We start from the raw sequence: 21,658 nt of genomic DNA, 5'->3' as shown, positions 1-21,658 counted from the left end.
TGTTCTCAGCCTTTATTTATGTTTATTACTCACTGGGTCGGAGTACTCACATTACTCATTGCACATTGCGTGCAGATCTAGGTACACCACAGACTGAGTGAGGATTTGTTAGCTGAGCAGCAGTATTCAGGAGTACTGAGGTAGCTGCATGGTGTTTACTGCCTTGATCTCTCCCCTCAATCTCTATCTTTTATTCCACATTTTTCCTAGGCAGACTTGTAATAGGTGGATATTCTGTATTAGAGGCTCATATTCGTGACACCAGATTCTATTGGGCTATGGTGTGGTATTTTAATTGAACTTCCGCAGATTTTATTATTAATTATACACTTGAATGTAATGACTTAGTAAATTCTCTGTGATATTTATCTATAATCTGAATAAGAATTTGGATTGATGTTGTTGAATGGTCGGGCTTGCCTAGCAGTGTGTTGGGCGCCATCATGACTGGGGTTGGGGTCGTGACAAGTTGGTACAAAGCCTAGGTTAATTGGTCTCGCAAGTTATGAGCCGGTTTAGTAGAGTCTCACGGATCGGTATGGAGACGTCTGTATTTATCTTCGAGAGGCTGTAGAACCTTTAGGAAAACTTCATGTTCTTGAAATTCTTGTCGTGCGACTTTGTTGATCCGAACACTAAAAATTTCTATCATTCTATTCTCTCGTAGATGGCGAGGACTCGTGCTACTAGACGAGGTGGACGACCACCAGTGCCACCCACTGATGCCACCAGAGGCCGTGGATGCGGTCGTGGGCATGGCAGAGGTAGAGTAGCGCGGGCAGAACCTGTTAATCCACCAACTGCCCCAGTTCCAGATCAGGCTCTAGCAGCTGTACCAGTTCAAGCACTAGTTATGCCTATTGTGATTCCGGGTCTTCAGGAGACCTTGGCTCAGATTTTGACAGTTTGCAGTGGCCTAGCTCAGGCGGTCTCAGCCACTACAGTCACAGCTACTTCACAGGCCATGGAAGGCACCCAGACTCCTGTTAATCGCACAGCTGAGCAGGTTGTGCAGGGATTGCAGACACCGGAAGCTATTCCAGCTCAGCCAGTTGCACCAGTTCAGAACCTTGTGGTCCCATCTATGCCATACGATGAGCAGCGTCGTGTCGAGAGATTTGGTAGGCTCCATCCTCCGACATTCAGTGGTGCAGAGGGCGAGGATGCCCAGGGATTTCTCGACAAGTGTCAGCGTATGCTTCGCACCGCAGGGATTTTGGAGTCGAGTGGTGTATCTTTTACTACATTTCAGTTCCAGGGAGTTGCATTTACCTGGTGGGAAGATTTTGAGGGGCGTAGACCTGTTGGTGCAGCGCCCCTTACTTGGCAGCAGTTCTCCACTCTATTTCTGGAGAAGTATGTACCTCAGTCTCGTAGAGAGGAGCTGCGTAGGCAGTTTAAGTGGTTGACTCAGGGAGATATGTCCGTGACCCGGTACGAGATGATATTTTCACAATTGGCTCGTCATGCTACTTGGATGATTCCGACAGATCATGAGAGGATCCAGAGATTCGTGGATGGTCTTAACTACTCTCTCCGCAATTTGATGACTAGAGAGAGTATTGGGTGCTTTGTTCGAGGATGTGGTTGACATCGCTCATGATATTGAGACAGTTCACCGCAGAGAGAGAGAGAGGAGAGGGAGGCCAAGAGGCCTAGAGGTTCAGGCAGTTTCAGTGGTGCTCCGTCTAGGGGCCAGTTCTAGTGTGGTAGTGGTCGTTCCTTCAGACCTCCTCAGCCGGCCCGTCCAGAGTATAGTAGGACATCTTCATACCGTGGTCATCAGGTATTTCAGCAGGGCCAGTCTTTACTTAATGCTCTCCCTGCTCAGAGCTCATCCTATGCCCCTTCAGTTCAGGGTTCATCTGCGCCGAGTGCATCGGCTGGTCATTCAGGTACGAGGGGTTCCCTCTAGTTCCCCTCTCCAGTACCTGGTAGTTGCTACGAGTGCAGAGAGTTTGGTCATATAAAGAGGCAGTGTCCTCGACTTCGTGGTGGTCAGTTTCAGTAGAGGGGCCAACCTTCGTCTTCTGCTCTAGTTTCTTCAGAACCCACCCAGTCAGCTAGGGGTGGAGTTTAGGCATCCAGGGGTCGCCCCAGAGGGGGAGGTCGATCAGGCGGTGGCCAGGCTCGTTTCTATGCTATTCCAGGTAGGACAGATGTTATTGCTTCAGATGCTGTCATTACAGGTATTGTTCCAGTCTGCCACAAAGATGCCTCTGTATTATTCGATCCCGGATCCACCTATTCTTGTGTGTCCTTATATTTTGCTCATCATTTGGGTATGACCCGAGGGTGTCTTACTTTACATGTGCACGTATCTACCCCGATGGGCGATACTATTATTGTAGACCATGTGTATCGGTCTTGTATTGTGACTATTGGGGGTCTGGAGACCCGAGTTGATTTATTGCTATTGAGCATGGTAGATTTTGATGTTATTCTGGGCATGGATTGGCTATCTCTGTGTCATGCTATTCTAGACTGTCATGCTAAGACAGTTACTTTGGCTATTCCGGGTGTTCCGAGGATCGAGTGGCATGGTATGACTGATTATGTTCCTAGCAGAGTAATTTCCTTCTTGAAAGCCCAGCGTATGGTTGGAAAGGGTTGTCTATCATATCTAGATTTTGTGCGAGATGTTGGAGCTGAGACTCCTAGTATTGATTCTGTCCCAGTTGTGAGGGATTTTCCTAATGTATTTCCTGCAGACCTGTCGGGCATGCCGCCGGATAGGGATATCGATTTTGGCATTGACTTGGTGCCGGGAACCCAGCCCATTTCTATTCTACCATATCGTATAGCACCAGCAGAGTTGAAAGAATTGAAGGAGTAGCTTCAGGAGCTCCTATACAAGGGGTTCATTCGGCCTAGTGTGTCACTGTGGGGTGGGCCAATTCTGTTTGTGAAGAAGAAAGATGGCACAATGAGAATGTGCATTGACTACAGGCAGTTAAATAAGGTAACAATGAAGAACAAATATCCTTTGCCTCGCATTAATGACTTATTTGATCAGCTTCAGGGAGCGAGGGTGTTTTCAAAAATTGATCTCCGTTCGGGCTATCACCAGTTAAAAATCAGGGACTCGGATATTCTTAAGACAGCTTTCAGGACTAGTTATGGTCACTATGAGTTTCTAGTCATGTCTTTCGGGCTGACCAATGCCCCAGCAGCGTTCATGCATTTGATGAACAGTGTATTTCGGCCTTATCTGGATTCTTTTGTTATTGTATTTATTGATGACATTCTGGTGTACTCGCGTAGCCAGGAGGAGCACGCCACGCATTTGCGTGTAGTGTTGCAGAGATTGAGGGAGGAGAAGTTTTATGCAAAATTCTCCAAGTGTGAATTTTGGCTAAGTTCTGTGGCATTCTTGGGACATATAGTGTCCAGCGAGGGTATTCAGGTTGATCCAAAGAAGATAGAAGTAGTGCAGAGTTGGTCTCAACCGTCCTCAGCCACAGAGATCCGTAGTTTTCTTGAATTAGCAGGCTATTATCGTCGGTTTGTTCAGGGGTTTTCATCCATTGTGTCGCCCTTGACCAAGTTAACTCAGAAAGGTGCTCCATTTGTATGCTTCGAGAGTTGGGATTGGCTGTGTGTTGATGCAGGAGGGTAGAGTTATTGCTTATGCTTCTCGTCAGTTAAAGCCCCATGAGAAAAACTACCATGTTCATTGTCACACCTCATTCACGTGCTTACATTCATGACTTAGAGTTGGCTGTTATAGTTCATGCCTTGAAGATTTGGAGGCACTATTTATATGGCGTATCTTGCGAGGTATTCACTAATCATCGCATTCTTCAGAATTTGTTTAAGCAGAAAGACCTTAATTTGAGGTAGCGAAGGTGGCTTGAGTTGCTAAAAGATTATGACATCACTATTTTGTATCATTCAGGAAAAGCCAATGTAGTGGCAGATGCCTTGAGCCGAAAGGCAATCAGTATGGGGAGTTTGGCGTACATTCCAGTTGGGGAGAGGCCCTTTGTAGTTGATGTTCAAACCTTGGCTAATCGGTTTGTGAGACTGGACATTTCTGAGCCTAGTCGGGTGTTGGCTTGTGTGGTTTCTCGGTCTTCCTTATATGATCGCATCAGAGAACGCCAGTATGATGATCCGCATTTGCTTGTCCTTAAGGATAGAGTTCAGCATGATGATGCCAGGGATGTGACTATAGATGATGATGGCGTATTGAGGATGCAGGGCCGTATTTGTGTGTCCAATGTAGATGGGCTTAGAGAGTTAATTCTAGAGAAGGCCCACAGCTCGCGGTATTCTACTCATCCGGGTGCCGCGAAGATGTATCAGGACTTGAGATAGCACTATTGGTGGAGAAGAATGAAGAAAGATATTGTAGGTTATGTAGCTTGGTGTCTCAACTGTCAGCAGGTGAAATATGAGCATCAGAGACCGGGTGGTTTGCTTTAGCGGATGATTATCCCAGAATGGAAGTGGGAGAGAGTTACCATGGATTTTGTTAGTGGTCTTCCTCGGACTTTGAAGAAATTTGATTCTATTTGGGTGATTGTGAATCGGCTGACCAAGTCCGCGCACTTCATTCCGGTGTGTACTACTTATTCTTCGGAGCGGTTGGCAGGGATATTTATCTGAGAGATTGTGCGATTGCACGGTGTTCCAATTTCCATTATCTCAGATAGAGGTACTCAATTTACTTCCTAGTTGTGGAGGACTTTTTAGCGAGAGTTGGGTACCCAGGTGGAGTTGAGCACAGCATTTCATCCTCATACGGACGGATAGTCCGAGCGTTCTATGCAGATATTGGAGGATATGTTGCGTGCCTGTATGATTGATTTCGGAGGTTCTTGGGATGAGTGTCTGCCGCTTGCAGAGTTTGCCTACAACAACAGCTATCAGTCCAGCATTCAGATGGCACCGTATGAGGCTTTGTATGGGAGGCGGTGTAGATCTCCAGTTGGTTGGTTCGAGCCCAGCGAGGCTAGGCTATTGGGGACCGATTTGGTTCATGATTCCTTAGAGAAGGTGAAGGTGATTCAGGAGAGGCTTCGTACAGCGCAGTCGCGTTAGAAGAGTTATGCGGACCGGAAAGTTCGAGATGTGTCCTACATGGTTGGTGAGAAGGTCTTGCTGAAGGTTTTGCCCATGAAGGGTATTATGAGATTTGGAAAGAAAGGAAAGTTGAGTCCACGATTCATTGGACCTTTTGAGGTACTTAGGAGGATTGGGGAGGTGGCCTACATGCTTGCTTTGCCACCCAACTTGTCGAGTGCGCATCCGGTATTTCATATTTCTATGTTCCGGAAGTATGTTGGGGACCTATCCCATGTTTTGAATTTCAGCACGGTTCAGTTGGATGGTGATTTGACCTTTGATGTGGAGCCAGTGGCTATTTTGGGTCGTCAGGTTCGGAAATTGAGGTCAAAGGATATATCTTCTGTAAAAGTGCAGTGGAGAGGTCGGCTCGTGTAGGAAGCTACCTGGGAGACCGAGCGGGAGATGCGGAGCAGATATCCTCACCTGTTTGAGGCTTCAGGTATGTTTCTTGACTCGCTCGAGGACAAGCGTTTGTTTAAGTTGGGGAGGATGTGACGACCCGGCCCGTCGTCTCATGGGTTACCGCTCCTTTTTTTTTCCCATTCTCAACTTTTTTATGCTTTATGATCCGTATCTTATGTGATCGAGTTGGTTTGGAGTGGTTTTGATAAGTAATGAGACACTTAGTCTCTTTTAAGAAGGCTTAAGTTGGAAAAGTCAACCCGATATTGACTTATGAGTTAGAGGGCTTGGATGTGAATTCCGATGATTCGGTTAGCTTCGGGGGATGATTTGTGACTTAGGAGTGTGATCGGAAGTAATTTTGGAGGTCCGGTGTAGAATTAGGCTTGAATTGGCGAAGTTAGTATTTTGGCGAATTCCGGTTGATAGGTGAGATTTTGATCCGAGAGTCGGAATGGAATTCCGAGAGTTGCTGTAGCTTTTTTAGGTTACTTGGGATATGTGTGCAAAATTTCAGGTCATTCAGATGTGGTTTGGTCGGGTTTTTGATCGAAAGTGTATTTCAGAAGTTTTTAGAAAATTAAGCTTGAATTCGATGAATTTTGGGTAATTTGATGTTGTTTGAGGTGTTTTGATGATTGGAAGAGGTTTGAATAATGTTATGAATTATGTTGGCATGTTTGGTCGGGGTCCCATGAGGCTCGGATAAGTTTTGGAAGAGTTTTTGGAAGATTTTTGTCGTTTGAGCATAAACATGTAATGATCCAAAGGTCCATTTTTAGTTCTAGAGATCGAAATTTTATTTCGAGATTTCCATAATTTAAATAATGAATTATAGGAGTGATCTGGAAAGTTTGGTCTAATTTCATCAAGTCGAGATTGAGTTTTTGACACGAAACATGAGTTAATTGTTTAACGAGCGAAATGGATATCGTACTGAGCAAACGAGCTCCGAATTTAGTTCTGATTGAAGGACTATGTTCGTATCATTATTTGTGACTCATAGGAACAATAATCATCGAATTCCGAGTTTGTATGATGGAGTTAGAGCCATTTTAGTAAAAGAAAAGTGCTGCAATTTCTTTGGCTACTGTTGTATTTTTTTAGCAGCGTGAACAGTAACCGCGCGCGTGAACAGTGACCGCGCGGGTGAACAGTACTTCCGAAACAAAATCTGGGCAGTGAATTTATAAGATATTTCATCCGCGAGCTAAGTCATTTCTTTCACCATTTTTGGGAATTTTGAGAGCTACTTGGGAGCAATTGAAGAGGGATTCGAAGAGGATTGACTAGAGGTAAGTTTTATGAGTTAAAAACATGATTATATTGTGAAATCATCCTTGAAATTCATGAAAATATAGCCAAATTGTAAAAAATTAGGGCTTGAAATTGAAATTCTAAATTTGGGATTTGAGGGGCCATTTGTGGTCCGATTTGAGAAATTTTTGTATGTATAGACTCATGGCGATATAAGGAACCCGATGACGTAAAAATTTCTGAGTTTCGAGACGTGGTCCCGGGGCTCGAGTTTTGCCAAATTCGTGAATTTTGATATTTTTCGAGTGCTTTCGATTGAGTATTGTCTCTTTAGCATTATGTGCCATATTCGTTGCGATTTTGGGCAGATTCGACGCACGTGGAGGCCAATTCGAGGGGCAAAGGCGTCGCGAATTAAAGAAATAGCCGGTTTGAGGTGAGTAATTGATGTAAATGATGTCCTGAGGGTTTGAAACCCCGGAATTTCACATCGTAAAGCTTTATTGAGGTGACTTGCACGCCGGATAACGGGCGTGGGTTAGAGCACCATTGGGGATTGTGACTTGGTCCGTCCCGAGAGATGTTTTTACCGTATTTTCTATCTGAACTAAATTGAGAATCATCCTTACTTAGATTTAATTGTTACATTTGGGCTTCTTGCCAATTATTTGAATCCTTGAGGGATTGACATTACTGTTTTCGCATACATGCATATCATTTGATCCCAGTCCAAGGTTTTAAATACTGTTTTGCAAATTCGGCCATCTTTCTAAGATTTGAAAACTTAAATGATATTTCGGGCTGAGAACTACTGTTTTACAAATGCCCAAGGGGCTTATGATGATTTCTGGACTGAGCATGGATCGGGATGCGCGCCGCAACAGTGTTATATTGATATTGAGGCCAAGAGCCTAGTTGATTACATTGATATTGAGGCCGAGAGCCTGGTTGATTACATTGATATTGAGGCCGAGAGCCTGGGTGATTATACTGATATTGATATAAGGCCGAGAGCCTAGATTTGATGCCACGAGATGGCTTTATATTGCGCTCGTGCTGTAGGAGCCCCTCCGGAGTCTGTACACACCCCCAGTGAGCGCCGTCGATGATAAATAAAATGGATGGCTCGGGCTGCACGCCGCAGTGGGTACTAGAGAGTACCATCATATGCATTGCATTGCACTCATGCATAGAGTGTACCATCATATGCATTGCATTGCACTCATGCATTTGTTTTTATCTGTTATACCTGTCTCAGTAATTGGTACTCTGATTTAATTGACTTGTTGCTTCACTAATTGTTGTTCTAAACTGCCAGTCATAGTTTACTTTGTATTTTTCCACGATTTCTTATTCACAACCTTTATTTATGTTTATTACTCACTGGATCGGAGTACTCACATTACTCCCTGCACCTTGCGTGCAGATCCAGGTACACCACAGGCTGAGTAAGGATTTGTTAGCTGAGCAGCAGTATCCGGGAGGTATTGAGGTAGCTGCATGGCGTTCACAGCCTTGATCTCTCCCCTCTATCTCTATCTTTTATTCCGTATTTTTCCTAGACAGACTTGTAATAGGTGGATATTCTGTATTAGAGGCGCATATTCGTGACACCGGATTCTATTGGGCTATGGTGTGGTATTTTAATTCAACTTCTGCAGATTTTATTATTAATTAAACACTTGAATGTAATGACTTAGTAAATTCTCTATAATATTTATTTATAATCTGAACAAGAATTTGGGTTAATGTTGTTGAATGGTCCGGCTTGCCTAGCAGTGTGTTGGGCGTCATCATAACCGGGGTTGGGGTCGTGACATTTACTCTTTGCCATATTTTTTTGCACAAAGTTTTATGCACTTTCCCTTGTCAGGTACCAGGTTTTAGCCTTCACCTTTACTCTATTTGTTTAATTAAAATAATAATAACAAAGACTTGACTCAAACTAAAAAGGACACAAGTCAACAACCACTAAAAAAGGTTCCTCAAACTTCTGTCTTCCAAATCCCTTCTGTCTTCCAAATCCTAATTCAAACTTTCAAAGAAAAGTTAGGGTTTTAAAAGTTTACACTCCTTCTTCAATGATCTGGTTTTAACCTTTAGGCTGCCACTCCATTGCAATAGGTATTTCGATATCCCTCCTCCTTCTTTTTTAATTGTTTTCCTCTTATACAATATTATGTGAAATAATATCTCTTAAATTTTTATACCATTCTCATGACCATTTTTTTGCAAAAGTAGTATATTAATATTCATTGGGATTTGGAGTTGGGGACCATATACTTTAATACTTATTTTTTCCTTTTTCTAGATTTAATAAATTTTAATTTTTTGTTTAACTTATGAAGTTGGAATTATAGATTTTATTTTTAAAAGGGGTGTATTTATTGCAAATAAAAAAAGTATAAGAAATTAAAGAAAAATTGATCTTTAAAGGTTAGTCACCTAAAGTTATTAAATTGCACCTTCAAATTAATTTAATTTTCTCTATGTTTCCATGGAAGCCAATACACATTTTGATCTCTACCATTTGTACTAAAGCTACTCAGATCTTGTCTATTATTAAGCCATTAATTAACTATAGTTTGCTCTTTCTTTGAAATATTTTTCTCCCAAGAATTAATTAAAGTGGAAGTTGTGTAATATTAATGAAAAACTAATATGCTGCAAAGTGATCTTTTTGACTAAAATTCGTTACTGCAATATTTAATTTGTTTCTTATGATTATAGGATATTTTAGTTAGAGTCAAGATGATCAAGAGATTCTTCAAGCCGCAAACCTCTTCAGGTTCTACTTCTAGTTCTCTTTTACTAAGCTCTCCTTCATGTTCAGTGGTTAATAATAATGTCAATTCTTCTCAATCGTCACACAAAGATAATATGTTGGATTTGAAACTTCTTGAACGTGATCCTGGTGAAAGAAAATAAATTTCAGAACATCCTCCTAATTTACGTGATCGAGTGAGAAGACATTACATTGAAACAATGCTATGATGAAGCTAGTAACATGCAGGGTGAAATTAATGGCCGTAAGACTTCGATTATGAATGATACTCCTTCGGCATATTGCATACATTGTTTTGCTCATCAATTGCAATTGACTCTTGTGGTTGTTGCAAAGAAACATTATGAGACAGAACAATTTTTTGATATTCTTGCAAATGTTTTAAATATTGTTGGAGGTTCTTTTAAGTGCAGGAAGATGCTTCGAGATGATCAAGCAGAAAAGCTGGAGGAACTACTAGTGCTTGGTAAAGTTCATACGGGCAATGGATTAAATCAAGAACTTGGGCTTCAAAGGGCAGGTGATACTTGCTGGGGTTCTCATTTTAAGACAGTGCATAATTTTATTAGTTTATTCTCATCAATTGTTCATGTACTTGGTGTTTTTTCAATTGAGGGTTCAAATTATCATGAGAGATCAACGACAAAAAGTCTAGTGGATGACATAAGATCATATGAGTTTCTGTATATGTTGCATTTAATGTTGAAAGTATTGGCACTTACATATGATTTAAATATGGCTTTGCAAAAAAAAGATCAAGATATTGTAAGTGCCATGAAGCTTGTTGGTTTTGCAAAGAGACAATTGTAAGTTATGAGAGAATCTGGATGAAATTCTTTGGTAGAAGATGTCTCTTTATTTTGTGTCAAGCATGATATTGTAATCCCCGAAATAGATATGAATTATTCTCGTGGAAAGTCGAAGTGTAAGAAATCAAGTGTTACATATTCTTATCATTTGCGTGTAGAGGTTTTCTATATATTATTGATTTGCAACTTTCGGAGCTTAACAGCCATTTCAGTGAAGTGAATACTGATCTACTTCCTAGTATGGCTAGTTTGAGTCAAGATAATTCTTTTGCAAATTATGATAAAGATAGGATTATGAAACTTGCAATACACTATCCGAATGAGTTCACTAATTCTATACTTGAGGATCTTGGTTTTGAGCTTGACATCTATACTGACTATGTGTGAGATGCGGGCAATGAATTCTCTAACTTAAAAAGTCATGGAGTTCTTTCACAGACAATGATTAAAATAAATTTGCACATGACTTGGAGACTTTTTTATTTGCTTGTGAAGTTAAGTTTGATATTGCCTGTCGCTACTGCAAAGGTAGAAACGGCTTTTTCTTCGATGAAGTACGTTAAAAGTGGATTTGCGAAGCAGAATTGGTGATGGATTTTTGAATGATTGTTTAGTTTGTTATATAGAGTACGAAGTATTTGAAAGTGTACCTAATGATATGATCATTGATCATTTTCAAAACATGACAAGTCGTCGAGTACAATTGTGATGAGAATATTTATATTTATATGTTGTCTTTAAGTATTTTGTTATTTTGTAAATGTATGTTGAATATTGATACTTGTTCCTTAGTTCGATTGTTATGATATATTGACTTGAAATTGTGGTAGGGACCCATATACTTCAATTCCTAGATCCACCTCTGCTTTTATCCACTCATGCAAAGATCACAATTACAGAAACATACAAACTTTCCGATGTCATATTTTTTTGCTCCACATTTTTCATTTTTTTATTTTCAATATAATAAGTAAATATTGACCGAAAGATCTTCGATTGCTTTTTAATAACGTTTCTTATATGATAACAACTTTGCATATGTGTTCTGTCATATTCACAAATCAATTCAAGTTTGCTAATAAGTGTTCTAGTTTATAATTTTACATTTAGACATTTAAGTAAAGAAGATGCTCGTTCCTCTATTTAAGTCCTCGCTTTTCACCTAGACACTCTATTTTAAGTCCATTTCATTTGAACACTTAAATCACATCTAATACGTGCCATTTAGACACAAAAAGTTGACATGACAAGACAAGTGTTCCTCACATTTTTCAGGCGCGTGACATGGTCCAAAAAAACAAGCTTCTCATCTTTTTGCCGGAAAATGAATAGTTTTTATCGGAAATACTTTCCGATAAATGTCTCTTTTAATTTTTCATTGTTCACACCATTCTATCTCCATCGATATAATCACCTCATCTACTCACCCCCTTCCTCTGTTCCTCCTGGCCTACTGTATTCTGACGAACACGATGGAGAACTTTCCGACGAGCTGTGAAAAAAGAGAAAATGAATGATGATAAAGGAGATTTACAACTTAAAAAGGTTACTCCTGAGTTACAAAGGTTTTTGGCTTTTAGAGGCAATTTTAAGGATCTGCAACTTACAAAGTTTCCAATGACATGAAAGTTTTTTAGCCGAACAAGTTCATTTCCAATCTGAAAATTTTGCAAAGTCGTTTCAGATTTGAAAATTTTTTATCAGATCTAAACTCATTTCTTGCTTTCTCGTTTCACATCAGATCTGGGGAAGAAAATGAACGAGGTGGAGAGTTTTTCGAAACTAAAGTAAGTGAGTTGTCGGGAAGAGGGTGGAAGGAGGGGGATCGTCGGGGAAGATGACCAAGGGGCGGGTTAGGTTCTTTTTTAAAAAAATTGTTTAAATTAAATCCATGTGTCCTTGTCTTATTCGTCACTCTGGCGTGTGAATTACACGCATCTTTTATGTTTGGCTGCCTACAAATTTTGTGTCTAGATGGCACATATGAGATGTGGTTGGAGTATTCAAATGAAACGGACTTAAGATAGAGTGTTTAAGTGAAAAGTGAGGACATGTTTAATGGGCTGTCGATGTATTCTGCCTGTTTAAAGAATGGAATTTTTACATTCCTATACATTATATGAAACTATATTACCCTCCCTACTCAAGTTTTACTATAATTATATTTTATATACCCAATTACCATTTATGTACATTTTAAGGAAATTAATGATAATAATTAGTGTCCTAAAATTACTCTAACATATCTTCTTCTCCCCCACGTTTCTCTCTCCACATCCCACCCCCTTCCCCACATATCTTGCACTCACCCACGATTCTACCATTGACAACCATTAAAAAACTTTGAAGCTTTGAATTCGAATTTGGGTTTTCAAAAAACATTATTTGTTTGAATTGAATGTTATTGCAAAGAATTGGGAATTCTCTCTACGTCTCTCTCTATCTCTCAATCCCTAATTTCAGTAATGTAAAGCACAGAAAAATAGAGCAGCAATTCTACCATTGACAGCCATTAAAATGCTTTGAAGCTTTAAATTCGAATTTGGATTTTCAAAAATCATTATTTGTTTGGATTGGGTGTTGTTGCAAACAATTTGGAATATGGTTTGGAGTTTATATCTCAATTTTGAGGGGTTTTGGTGAAGATTAGACTTGGTTTTCGCTAAATTTCAGATTGAAACTCGATAAAGAAGAAGAAGAGACGTGATATACATTATATTTACGAAATTGTAGTAAAATTGTATTCTATTGTTTATGTATTTTTTATTTATTTATTTAACTATTGTATGAAAGTTGAATAATATTGTATAAAAATTATATTTAAGTTGTATATAACTAAGTAGTAATAATGTATGAAAATTATAGATAAGTTGTATAATATATAATTAGTTGTATGAAATTTGTTTTTACTATGTATAAATCACATACAAAAGACATATTGTATAAATTTTGTATAAAATTTGTATTTAAGTTGTATGTTATTGTAGTTGTATTTAACTGGGTAGAAATAGTGTGCGAAAATTGTAGATAAGTTGTAGATAAATTGTATAATATATAATTAGTTGTATGAAATTTATTTTTACTATGTACAAATCAGATACAAAATATACAAAAGACATATTGAATAAATTTTGTATAAAATTTATATTTAAGTAGATAGTTGAATGTAACCTTGTAAGCTACTACCAATCTGCAAAACTCAAAACCGAGTACATGTAATATAGGTGTTTGCTTCTGTTGTTTCAGGTATTAGAACTACAAGTGTGCAAGTTGTCAGAGGATTTTGCCTATTGTGTAATATAGGTGTTTGCTTCTGATTAATTTTCTGTTGCCAACTACATTATACAATTTCACATGAGGGTAGTTAGTTTTCTTTTAGAGTGCAATTGAGTATTCAGACATTCATATATATACTTACGATGATTTCATTTTCACTAGTTAAGAACCGTTCTAAGTTTGCTTATGAAGATAGCAAAGTTGTAAGTAATATTTAATAAAAATGAAAACCAAAGTATACTGTTGGAGTTTATAACTAAAAGGAAATTAAAGTATTATAAAGGAGATTAGGTCGTTCTAGTGCCAAAGGACGGGGGCAAAGTCCCTGATAGTTCATTCATTATTAATTTAAGAACGCCAATTATTATTCACGTCTAAGGATTATTTGGTCTAAATTTGAACAGTCATCGTCTTGTTTTCCATCAGACACTTAGTAAAATTCAAAGATTCATCTTCACTAAAAAATTTGTGTGAATTTCCACTTAGAAAGAGAAAGAAATATACACAATTGTGGCTTCAGGAAACAGTGGGATGAAGTTACTATAATTCAAAAAAAAAAAAAATACTGATCAAAACTCAAGAAACCTTTTGTGGATAACAGTGGACATGCGGAATAATTCTGAAAGTGATTTAAGGTGGAACTAAATCCGTTAATTGAAGGCACTAATAATGGATTGTGAGCCTTTTAAGGTGGAATGTATATATTTTGAAAACAAAACTTGTGTAAGTAGGGTAATTTACTAAATATGAACATTTAGGGTAATAAAATTTCTAATAGTATATATGAATGAAAAACTCTCTTAAAAAATTTAAGTATGTGAGTCGTATATCTCAAGCCCAAATAAAAGAGATGAATTGAGGTAACATCCTGCATACTTAATATTTTTACATAAAATTTGTTACTCCACATATTTGCTATTTTTCGTATATTTACAACTTTAGTATTTTTTTTTTCTAACTTCGAATTATCCATTCAAGATGTATATAGATGCGTCATTTTAACTCAAGTCCAGCAATAATTAATTTGTTGTAGATGATGGAGGAAATTCTTTCATCTACATTAATCAATTTCAAGCTTGCTAATAGATATTTCACAAGTATAGTGACTTAATTTCTTTCTCAAAAAACTAGTAGTATCATTTTTTCCCCGAGAGCAATTTTTTTTTTCTTCTCCAAAATACCCATTTGTATCGCATAAGAATCCCTTCACTTTTATTATTTTTTGTTCTCTCTTTTTTACATCTTATAAAATCTTTTCTTTTTCCTTGAAAGACAGTCTAATATTTTGGAATGTGAGAGGATCAAATATAAATGCGTGAATTATTCGGGTCCAAAATTGTAAAAGCGTTTGCAAACAGTATTCCTAATTCTGTGGTACCAATAAATCGCAAAGAAACGCTATTAATGTTCGATTCCCACTCACAATAACTTTCTAATGTCCGAGTAGTCGCCCCATAAGATTCCCCACCCACCCACAAATTAGGGTTTTTCCTCCACTTAATTCTTTTCTTTTTAAAAAACATTATTGCGTAGAGAAAGAAGGAAGTCCGAAGAGTAGCAAACCCTTCGATTTTCAATCTTCAATTCGGCTTCCTTTCTTCTTCTTCTGTGAGTAAATTTTCAGCCGAAAACAATGGGAAGAGGAAAGTTCAAAGGAAAGCCTACTGGTCGTCGCCAGTTCTCCACTCCCGAGGAGATGAGTATGCGCCCTTTACCTTCCTTATGCATAACTTTTGAGATCTATACCTTTTGTCTGTCTTTGTGCGTGTATGTGCGGAATTCGAGCTGTTTTGATTTTGTTAAAAAAGTCAATTAGAGAGTGGAGGTTTACCTGTTGTGATTATTGTTCTATTATTTTTTTTAATGTTAGATTTGTTAGGAGAATTGAAATATCTTAGGTGAAGCTAGCTAGATTTTACGCTTCTTTTACAGTTAGTAATTGGACTATCTAATTCTTTTTTCTTTTCAATAAAAGATGTTGAAACGCTTGACTTAGATACGAAATTTTACTTATGAGAAGGATTGCTTATTCTCGCTGTTTAGTTAATTAGAACATTAGCCGATTTAACTATGCGTCAATTCCGAATTAATTGTATATTCTTATTTAGGTGAATTCAGTGCACCTTCTGTGAGTATGCTATCAGTGGTTTACTTTGATGTTCTCTGATTTCTATATGAAGTGTCAAATTGGAAGGAGAAAACTAGTTCACGAGAAAAGCTTAAAATAGTTCACGTTGTCCGCTGTAAAAAATATTTTAATAAGTTGATACTCTGTTTTCACTTCATGCCTGGTGCAATATAGCCATAGTATCTTGAAATATCAGATTGAAGTGTTTATGCACTCAAGTGGTGGAGTAAGGATTCCCTTTAGGCATTACACATTATGTATAACACAAACTAGATGAGTTCTGATTTGCAACACATCACTACCTCTCCTTTTCCATCCTATCATAGCAGTTGATGTAAAAAAACAAGAACCTGGGAGAATTCATTCATGCATGATGAACTCACTCTAATTTTTGCTACCCTTATCCTCCTTGTTCTGGTGCCTGTTAGTCCTGGTGCTTCTTTGTATTTCCCTAAGTTGCACGGACTCTTCAATGTTGGTGCCGTCCCCGTCCCGATACGAGACTTGGACGGGTGCTGGAGCGGGAAATGTCTTGGATACGGTCAACCAACTTCGGACACTTTGACCGGAATCCATCGACAAATTTGGGAGAAAAAATTGAGATTTTGATTTCTCAAAATAAAAAATTAAACAGATTTAAGTAAAGATCTGAAGAGATGAGAAACGAAATACCTTCAATTTCACTGCTATGTAGTAATTTATACTAGTCCTTTTATCTTCTTTGAAGCTTTTTGTCTTGGTCAATCTTCTTGTTCTTGTTGTATGTTTCTAAAATCAAGAGCTCGTGGGAAGGGCTCGAATGAGTTTTGAGTTTTGTACTGGAAAAAAAGACAAGACATGGAAAATGTTTTGCTGGGGAAATGTCTCAGAGATGGAAAGAGAAGAGGCAACAGAGAATGGATGAAGAAGAAAGGGACAAATTAGGAAGTGAATACTTTTTAATTGACAGCACATATTTTTCCAATTGTTTATGAGATAATGGGGTTACATAATGGAGTGTTTCAGGCCTTTAGCTGTCTCCCATCAAATTACAAAAAGAAGTACTGTAACACTTTTAAAAAAGTGAGCTTTTTGACCATATTTATATACTTTTTGACCATTTTCTCCTCTATAACCACGTTATGTAGCAAATATTAATATAAGTGTGCTTTGAGCTTCAATTTTTTGATTTGCGCAAAACAAAAAAGAATAAAGAAGAAAAAGTTATATTTATAAGATTTTACTAGTTGTACAAATCTATAGCTCTATTTTTTATTATTTTGAATTTTCTTAGCCGTATCCTGCACCGTATCCATATACGGATTCGCGCCCCCGAATCTTAAAATTTAGATTTTGCCGAATCCGATACTCGGAACCGTCCCCGTATCGGATACCCGCACCCGAGTCCGAGCAACTTAGGTATTTCCCCCTCCCTCAAGTCTGAACGAACTGGACATGGTTGGCTAAGTTTGTTCTGATATTTGCTTTTTTTTTTTTTTTTTTTTTGCAGTTGCTGGTACTTCCGCTCGACGTCCTCGCACGTTTAGGCAGGTGAATGTCTTAACCTTTAGTTTTTATATGCTCCTAATACATATATCTTCTTTTTCTTATACGTTAGCCTATGCATACTTGTTCAATTAGGAGGGTTATCACTGTTGGGTCAGCCACAACATATTCTGTTTTTTTTGTTTGTTTGTATGAATTGCTTTGGCGATCATAGTTTCATGATATTTCAAAACTTAACTTATTTCTGAAAACATAACCTCGTGAAATGATAGTTATTTCTCTGACCTTTTTATTGTGCAAAGAGAAGAGTCTTCCTACAATTGGAGAAAACAATATGTGGTGTATGAACCTGTTCTCTTGATGCAATAGAAATGATTTCAGTCAGCGACCTTTTTGGTGAGTGGGCAAATAGGTTATGATTATCTTGTAAACACTGTTTTCTTTTTGTTGCTTACTAGTAGCTTAAATCATCCTCACAGAAATACCCTTCTAAGCCCGGTTTGTTTTTTATGCTTACTTTTTTGACGTACTTGTGTTCTAAGATGTTACTTTTCTCAGTAAATCAAAAGTATTGTTTTGTGCTTTTAACTTGATTGGTGGATTGAATCCAAAGAACTATCTGGTTTCTGATGCCATCTAATGTCTTTTATTATTATTGTTTTGTGCTAACTTCCAATCCATGTGTTTTATGTAATCTATTTGAGCTCTTCAGGAAGAGGCTGAACTTGAGGAAGAAGAGAGATCTGAGGAGTCTGAAGAGGAATCTGAAGAAGATTCTGATGGAGAGGTCAGTTATCCATGATTCATTGCTTAATTACAACAACAACAAAAAAAAAGAGTAAATTGATTTGCAACAGCTACTATACCTCAATTCCAAGTTAGTTGAGGTCGGCTATTTGTATTCTCACTATCAAAGACGAATCCTTTGTGCTTTCTGTGGCTTTGAAATGTATTGATTGGATTTTATGTTCTTTTTGTTGTTGTAAACAGAAGAAGAAAGGTACTCAGGGTATTATTGAGATTGAGAACCCCAATTTGGTCAAGCCAAAGAACGTGAAAGCTAAAAATGTTGATGTAAGATCGGCAGGGTGCACTTGCCTTTGTTCAATAGATATTGCTTTTTGGATGTTAATTTGAATGAGGGCTTTTCTTATGCAGATTGAGAAAACAACTGAGCTTTCCCGACGTGAAAGGTATATTGCAGCTTTTGTTTGTGTTTCTTTTCAATATGAACCCTCTGAAGTCGCGGACCAGGATTCCATGTGTGCCTGCTATATGCTTGGCATGAATCCTCCCCTCCCTTTTCTGTTCTTGTGTTTCAACGACCACTCTATATTTTTTCGTTTCCTGTTATAAGTTTTCTACTGCCCTGCATCCACCCGAGGCTCAAACCATGCGCCATTGGCCCTCAAGGATTTCTTGGTAATCAACAATTTTTTTAACTGTGCGCTCCCTCTTTAATGAGAAAAGAGTGGGGTGGGGGTGGGAAGGGATTAGGAGATAGGGTTGTACGATGCTGGTTTTGTTTATTCAAAGATGATAGGGATTGGTCCTCTTACATACTGTCAACCTTCATAAGAGAGAATGTCCAGGGAATATCTCTTCCAAAGTTACTCCTTTAGCTAGAAATTCTGTCGGCATTTAGGAAGATCATGCTGCCAAATCTCCTCGACACTTTAAGGGACTGAGCGTAAACTGAGATAAGTTATTATTCTCTGTGACAAGACCATATTCCTAGGTCATTGTTGCATGTATTCAGCTATTTCTTTGTGTGGGGAAATACTCTTGTTCTGTCCCATATTCCAGCTACTTGTCTGACTGTTGGGCCCAGTGAATGCTGCTGAACTTGAATACTGTATACAGCGGGAACAATTTTAGCTTTCTATTATTGTTATATTTTGATAATTATATTGCTTGTACTTTTTGTGCTCTTTCGGATGTTCAGAGTCAAGCTAAAAGTCTGGAAGAAATATCTTAAGTCTTGTGTATTAGTTCTGTTAAAGATTCATGCAAAGCAGTAGTATATCTGGTGACATATGGTCCAGTTGGTTTCTGATTCTTTTAACTTCTATGACATTGTTAATTTACGCCTTCTTTATTTACATGGTTCTTGCTCACAGGGAAGAGATAGAGAAACAGCAAGCTCATGAAAGGTACATGAGGCTGCAAGAACAAGGAAAAACAGAGCAAGCTAGGAAAGATTTAGGTAATACCACTGAGCTACACTCTAGCAGTGTACTACATTTGTTTTGCTTAAAATTGTCCTGTCTTGTGGTTAATTCTCTTTACTCACTGCTTGTTGAGGTGTTGGGTTGACGGATTGAGGTGTTTCTCATCGCTAGTAAATGTTGGCATAATTCTGATATTCAAGTGTCGTGCTACTTCATACTTGAATCTGTGATGACATTTTGTAAATATATAGTCATGGGAGGGACTATCTGAGTGACGAAGATCGAAATGGATCACTTGTCATCTGGTTGGGCTTATTAATGTAAAATATGTTGCTTTTATGCTGTTTCATTGTACAATTTGGGGTGATGAACTTTGAAATGATGTTCCATGGACTGACACCAATTTGAACTGGTTCTCCTTCAACTGTTGTTCATAAAGTTCTACTCCTAATTTTATTCCGTAATTTGCAGACCGCTTGGCTCTCATACGACAACAAAGAGCAGAAGCTGCAAAAAAGCGAGAGGAGGAGAAAGCTGGTACTTTCTTAAATTCTTACATTGGTCGTCCAAGATTCTCTTTCTTCTCTGCTAGGGGTTAATGCTTGCATTTGTTTCTGTGCAGCCAAAGAACAGAAGAAGGTGGAAGCTCGCAAGTAACGAATAGTACCATGAAATGTTGTTTTCAATTCTCCTAGTACAAGATATATCCCTACCATTATTGGCTAATGATGGAGTTTACACTTCCACCTTTCGTTCATGTCCTGTCTAGTTTAAATGGAGAAGAGTTCTCTATAGAGGAAATCATGAAATTATACTTTAAGCTCTGATTCTGTACACAAAATAGATTTGTTTGGCCAATATGATGGGAGGATTTACCAGTCCTTTTGTTGGGTTGAAATAAGGTTATTGCGACTAATTAAACTATCTTGCAGTGTGTGTGCTATGAGGAGAAATACTTTCCATGGAAAATGTTTCTAAGGAAAGTGGTTTTTTAAAAACTTATTTTCCTGTGTTTGCTTGGTGTGTGGACGCACGATCTTTGTATCCCTGAGGTGCTTTTTCAAAAGATTGGAATATGAAGAGGTTTGTTGTACGGCATACATAGAGCTTTGTTTTGTAATACGGAGAAGGGTCTGATATATCTCTCTACTATTAAAAATTGTTTAGAGTTGTCCTCCGTTATACTATTGGCACAAAAAATTCCCTACCGTCTTACTATTAAAACACATATACCCCTAATTTGACGGACTAGACACGTGGCACCCATCCAAAGCTGTTGGTCCATCTAGTTTTAAATTAAAAGTGACCCGCCCCATTATCCGGTACCCATAATCCAGCTCACTTGTTGGAACTCTACCCCTCTCTTCATTTCCCATTTTCAACGTCTGCAAAAGGGGAAATTCTATAGGAAAAATCAGGATGGAAAGCAGTGAAGAAGATGATTTCCCCTGTATTGAAAGCGTGACCCCTCAATCTAAGATCGGCTCCCTTTACCAATCCAAGGCTGAAAAAATACTCTCTATGTGCCTTTTTTCTACTTTCTTTTTCATCTCCATTTTCGTTAATTACTGAGAAAAAGGGGTGATAGCAAATTAAAGAGCTCCTATTGTGAGGTTCTTTTTTCTTAAATTTCGATCAATATTTTGAATCAAGTTTGTAACTTTTCATCTGAGAGTACGTAATTTTTGGAGTTCTAGTTCAAATTTGTTGCTGGGTTTTCATTATTTCAAGTGCTAGAGGTGAAAAATTGGTGCTTTGATGAAACTTGCAAGTGTGTATTCTTTTCTTGAAGGTCATATATTTTCTTAGCTAAATTTTTTATTTTGAAGTGTTATTTTACTTTTTGAAATTCTTTTTCAGTTTGATTTCTTGGGGGTGTCCATATTTCATGTAAAACCCTAATTTTGCTTATCGATGAGGAACTGAACCTTTATTTTTGAGAGTTTAAATTTAATTAAATTAAAAGAGGGTTGGGTTATGGGTACTGGGTAATGGGCGGGTCGCTTTTAATTCATGACGAGATGGACCAACAGCTTTGGATGGGCATGCCACGTGTGCAGTCCGTCAAGTTAGGGTTATATTTGTTTCGATAGTATGACGGCAGGGGCTCTTTTGAGCTAATAGTATAACGGAGGACAATTCTAAATAATTTTTAATAGTAGAAGGATATATCAGATCCTTTTCCGTTTGTAATATTATGTTGGCGGTAAGCTGACAGTCTTTTAGTCGAAAAATTTCCTCTTCCGATTTTTCAGCTCCAAATTCCTTCACT

At 38.1% G+C, this 21,658-nt stretch overlaps 1 protein-coding gene and 1 long non-coding RNA gene across 2 annotated transcripts; one reads left to right on the top strand and one right to left on the bottom strand.

Annotated features, from left to right (window-relative positions):
* Nucleotides 1-15,023: 15,023 nt before the first annotated feature.
* Nucleotides 15,024-20,384, top strand: LOC107809213 (uncharacterized). Its single transcript, XM_016633807.2, has 8 exons — nt 15,024-15,302; nt 17,220-17,260; nt 17,928-18,002; nt 18,206-18,289; nt 18,374-18,408; nt 19,336-19,421; nt 19,858-19,923; nt 20,009-20,384. The coding sequence occupies exons 1-8, from the start codon at nt 15,236-15,238 to the stop codon at nt 20,041-20,043; spliced, it is 489 nt and encodes a 162-aa protein (XP_016489293.1). The 5' UTR covers nt 15,024-15,235; the 3' UTR covers nt 20,044-20,384.
* LOC107809214 (uncharacterized) lies at nt 15,902-16,589 on the bottom strand. Its single transcript, XR_001653362.2, has 2 exons — nt 16,403-16,589; nt 15,902-16,289 (listed from the first exon to the last, which is right to left on the bottom strand). It is a non-coding gene; the product is annotated as an uncharacterized LOC107809214 (long non-coding RNA).
* Nucleotides 20,385-21,658: the final 1,274 nt, after the last annotated feature.

The sequence above is a fragment of the Nicotiana tabacum genome, chromosome 3 (genome assembly GCF_000715075.1).
Source record: "Nicotiana tabacum cultivar K326 chromosome 3, ASM71507v2, whole genome shotgun sequence".
Taxonomy (NCBI): Eukaryota; Viridiplantae; Streptophyta; class Magnoliopsida; order Solanales; family Solanaceae; genus Nicotiana; species Nicotiana tabacum.
This window is presented reverse-complemented; position numbering and strand designations above follow the sequence as displayed.

Coding starts and splice junctions, on each gene's coding strand:
- LOC107809213 (XM_016633807.2), top strand. CDS start 15,236: ATGGGAAGAGGAAAGTTCAAAGGAAAGCCTACTGGTCGTCGCCAGTTC. Junction 18,003..18,205: donor AAGAAGATTCTGATGGAGAG/GTCAGTTATCCA, acceptor TGTTGTAAACAG/AAGAAGAAAGGTACTCAGGG. Junction 19,924..20,008: donor GCGAGAGGAGGAGAAAGCTG/GTACTTTCTTAA, acceptor GTTTCTGTGCAG/CCAAAGAACAGAAGAAGGTG.